The 4,574-nt window shown below is 56.2% G+C and overlaps 1 protein-coding gene across 1 annotated transcript in view; it reads left to right on the forward strand.

Annotated features, from left to right (window-relative positions):
• The window catches only part of LOC104396425 (DNA replication complex GINS protein PSF2-like), a 25,108-nt gene extending 22,213 nt beyond the window's left edge, over positions 1-2,895 (forward strand). The window contains exons 3-6 of the mRNA XM_010006263.1: positions 212-326; positions 1,204-1,303; positions 2,307-2,433; positions 2,770-2,895. Coding sequence (XP_010004565.1) covers positions 212-326; positions 1,204-1,303; positions 2,307-2,433; positions 2,770-2,895 — 468 coding nt within the window. The remainder of the gene's footprint in view (positions 1-211; positions 327-1,203; positions 1,304-2,306; positions 2,434-2,769) is intronic.
• The last annotated feature ends 1,679 nt before the right edge of the window (positions 2,896-4,574 follow it).

Here is a 4,574-nt window from a genome sequence, read left to right on the forward strand (position 1 = left end):
GAGTTGTTCTTGGTGAAGGGGAGGGGGGAGGAGAAGTCAGAGTGAGGATTTTTGGGAAGCGCGGGGAGGGGATTCCGGTGCTGTTCGGCTCTTCAGGACCCCCCTGGGAGCTGCAGCTGCCCCCAGATGGGCGAGGCTGAGTGAGGAGGTGAGGGCTGCGGGGCCTGAGCCCTCCCTGCTGCTCCTGCCTCATTCCCGGTTGGTTTTCCAGGGAGATCTGGGTCCCTTCAACCCCGGCCTGCCCGTGGAGGTGCCGGCCTGGTTGGCCATCAGCCTGAAGCAGAGGCAGAAGTGTCGGCTGGTTCCCCCCGAGTGGATGGATGTTGGTAAGACCTGACTGCCCTGCGCTCGGGAGGGGGCAGGAGGAACAGGAAACCAAGTGAAAACCTCTGGGTTTGGCACTGGTGAGACACAGAGTCGCTCTGAGAGAAGGGTCTCATGTCCCACCGCTGGAATTCCTGATACTGACAGGAGGGGGAACCTGCCCAGCTGTGCCAGGTGTTGTTCTGTTCCTCTGGTGAGGAGGCAGAGCAGGGGCTGGATGGAATCCCCAGCCCTGCCACTCACTGGGCTTTCTGAGCAGCCCCTGCCTCTGTCACTGGGCTGGTTCTGAAGGAGCTCTGGGGACCCTGGGTGTCCCTCTGGGGACCCTGGGTGTCCCTCTGGGGAGGGAGGATGCCTGGAGAGCATCCGTGTCTGTTTGTCACTGGTTTGTTCACTCCATGGAATCATTTTCCTGGAGGACACTGGAAATGGGAAGTGGTGTCAGCCTGTAGAAAGTGAGAATCCTGGCACCCTCTCTGTTGTCATCTGAAGGGGAACTGAGACAAGAAGGAAACACTGATGGAGCAGAGGGAGGGGGAGGCCTGCACCCAGCATCCTGATTCCTCCATCCCAGGGCACAAACACTAATTAGCACAAGTGCTCTGTGGGTGGAGGGACCATCTCCTGACAGGTTTGGGGATGGAGCTGGTGTAGATCCAGCCTCCCAGCAGGATGTGCTGATGCTGTCCCTGTCAGCATCCTCCTCTGCTTCAGCACTGCAACATTTCCTATCCACACATTCATTCCAGCCTGGGTGTCAGAGTTGGTCCTACAGAAACAGCACCTGGTTTGTCGTTTTTTTTTTTTTCCTGGGGGGTGAAAACCCTGTTTGTGCTTGGAAGGTCTGGAGGTGTTTGACACTTCTGGGTTGTGTTTTAGAAAAACTGGAGGAAATCCGGGACCAGGAACGCAAGGAGGACACCTTCACTCCCATGCCCAGTCCCTACTACATGGAGCTCACAAAGCTGCTGTTAAACTAGTAAGTAGGGGCTGGATTGTCACACTTTGGACCCGGGTAATCCCTGCAGGGACAGCTCTTCAAGCTCCTGTTGGCAGCAGCCCCAGAGGGCGGCAGGGATGGGGGGGTCCATGGGGGCTGGTTCCACAGCCTGCCAGGATCCCATCAATGAAGTTTTCTCCTGGTGAACTTTGCATTTGGGGGGCTCAAGGACTGCTTTTTTCTGTGGCCTGATCCTTGGGGCTGGTGCTGCTTTATTGAGCAGCAGCTGAGCCTGGAGATGGGGAGGACCCACAGCACGTGCCGCGGCTGCAATCTGTTCAGCAGCCTGAAACCCTCCAGGCTTCTTCCCTGGCCCTCCTTCAGGAGGAAAGCTCCTCTTTCCTCAAGCCTGAGAAGCAGGAGAAGAGGGATATGATGAGTCTGAACTGCCTGCTGAGGCATCTCACTTGTAAAACGTGCTGGCTGGTGTTTTCCAAGCCCTGGGTGTCGGGGCGGTTGCTGGAGCTCTGGCTTTTCCTCTGGAGATGAAGCTCTTGGCACGTGGCTCCTTCCCTCACGCTACAGTGACCCTGACAGCCCTGTCCCTGGGAGCTGATCTGATATCTCCAGGTCCTTATGGCAGCTCTGGGTTGCCTTAATGGCAGGATGTGGCACAGCTAGTACAGTCCCTTCCACTTAGTGCTCCCGGGTGGAGCCACGGGAGCGCGGAGCCCGGTCCTTCCAGCCCTGCCTCTGCTTTTGGCTGGGTTAGTGGCCCTCTGTGTACCTCCTACCAGCTGGGCAATTAAAGAGCAGAAGGAGCCTAGTGAGAAGCAGATGCTGAGCATTCCTGGCAAAACAAAACTATCCCAAAAATACCAGGCTGGGGGTTTTGTTTCCCTCCCCGGCTCTGTCGCGAGCTGCGCTGCTCATGCCTGGGAGAGGTGAGGAGCTGCCAACGTGGCTTACACCAGGGACACGACGAGTCCCTCACAGCCTGTTCTGATCTGCTCTCCCCCTCCTCCTCCTCTCCCTCCTGCAGTGCCTCAGACAACATCCCCAAAGCCGACGAGATCCGCACGCTGGTGAAGGAGACGTGGGACACGCGGCTGGCCAAGCTGCGGCTGTCGGCAGACAGCTTCGTCAGGCAGCAGGAGGCTCATGCCAAGGTGCTGAGGGGAGGGGGCTGCCAGGTCCCTGCTGGGAGGGTTCCCGATGCCGTGGGATTGTGTGGGCTGCTGACTGATGAGAGCTGCTGGTGAAAATGCTGGTCGGGCGTGTGTTCTTCCTGGTGGGTTGGGAGCCGGAGCCGTGGGCTGGTGGCAGCTCCCTGGGCCTGGGGAAATCCTTCTCTCCTGGCTTCTGGGCTTCCCTTGTCCAGGGGGTGGCAGCTGAGCCACTCCCTGGGGGTGTCACCAAAGGAACCGTGTGGGCTGCAGAGCTGCTTTCTGTTCCTTGTCCTCTGCTCTGACTGTTTCCCCAGATGCTGTTGTTTTCTCTCTTAGCTGGATAACTTAACCCTGATGGAGATCAACACAACTGGGACTTTCCTCACTCAAGCCTTGGACCACATGTACAAGCTCAGGACTAACCTTCAGCCTGGTGAGAGTGCCCATTCCCAGGATTTCTGAGGTACCAGCCCTCAGACCACCCCACAGAGTGCAGCAGAAAGGAGCAGGCTCCACTCCTCACCCTTGGACCTTCACCTGACCACCCTCCACCTCCCTGCACAGCCCTTCTGAAGCCACCACAGCCTCAGCTGCTGCCAAGGAGGGTTTGCAGGCAGGGGAGGGAGCAGGCAGCCTCATGGACAGCTGGGAATTGCTCTGGAGCTGCCGACAGCACAGGAACATCCCTGCCCAGTAGTTCCCAGATGCTCCCTCTTGGCAGAGGTGAGCTTTTCTCTCTCGGGTTCAGAGCTCTGCCAGGTGCAGGTGGTGGGTGGGTTGTCACCCTGGCTGCTGGCTAATGATGTCAGGCAGATCCCTGGGCCCTGGAGAGCCTGAGTGTACTTCAGAGAGGGAACTTCTGAGGGCAGCACAGGCCACACACTGCCTTGAAAGGCAGGGATTTCTAGGCGGTGCTTTGCCATAGATTTTTCTCGGAGCTTTGAAGGGGGGGGCTGGTGGGGGGGGGGAAGCTGATGTGCGGCAGCAAGAGGTGTCTGCTGGGGAGATCAGCTGGGAAGCAGATCCATCTGCTCTTTGGAGAAGGACAAAAGAAAATGGCTTTCCCTCTCCTGAGCCTTGCCTTGTATTATCATACACCTGCCTTTTTTATTATTATTATGTTATGTTCTTTTTTAATCAGAAATTGAGTGTATAAAAAATAAAATCAGGAACTGCTGAGTGAATGGGGTTGGAACTGGTGTCTGTGCTGGGGAGGGACAGGGGTTCAACAAGGCTTGGAAACGCCCCCTCCCGCCCTGCAGCAACCGGGCAGGCAAGGGAAGGATCCTCCCCGATGGCAGATGTAATTATTCCGGGTAAGGAAAGGGAGGGAAAGGGAAATACCGGCTGGAACCCAAAGGTGGCGAGCGGTGCCCTTCCCCTCAGCACCTGGGCCAGCACTTGCCCAGCTCCTGCTTGTCATCTGTGCCCTGCCTGCCTTCCCAGGAGCTCTGACAAGGTGAGGATGGCAGGAGCTGCTTTCCCATCGCCTGGGGAAGGGGGGTCAGGAGGGGTGGAGGGGGGAGAAAGAATCCTTTTTCATCGTTGTGGAAGAGTTTATTATTACTATTATTCTTATTATTAATTTTTTTGTATGTTTTCAGAAATTACAGCAATATATTCATAAATACCTAATGACTACATTCAACAGATAATATATTTACATTACAATTAATTCCAACAAGTACACTTAGACCATGTGTAGAGGGGTTTAAATCCTCCCTCTTTTGGGGGGGTGTTTGGGGTTGTGTTTTTTTTCCTCTCTGTGTGTTTTCTTTCTCTAACCTGCCCCCAGCAGGTTCTGCCTTGCCTGGTCCTCACAGCCCCCCCAGGCTCTGGCACAGCAGCTGCTGGAGTGATTCTGCACAAGGTACATAGAGCCATAAATCCGGGGAGGGGGGGGTTGGGGAGGGAAATAATTCTGAGAAACGTGGTTATGGGTCCAAAAAAAACGTGGTCATGGGCCCAAAAAATGTGATTATGGGCTGGAGGGAGGTCTCAGGAGAGGAGGTGCTGCCAAGCAAGGCTGCTTCTCAGCCCACAGCCTCACCCTGGCCTGCTGGTGGTGATGAGGGATAAATTCCCAAGGATTTTTCCATCCCCCCCCCACTCCCTCCCCAGCACATAGGAGCAAACCGGTT

This window comes from Chaetura pelagica, unplaced genomic scaffold (genome assembly GCF_000747805.2).
Source record: "Chaetura pelagica isolate M959 unplaced genomic scaffold, ChaPel_1.0 scaffold139, whole genome shotgun sequence".
NCBI classification, from domain to species: Eukaryota; Metazoa; Chordata; class Aves; order Apodiformes; family Apodidae; genus Chaetura; species Chaetura pelagica.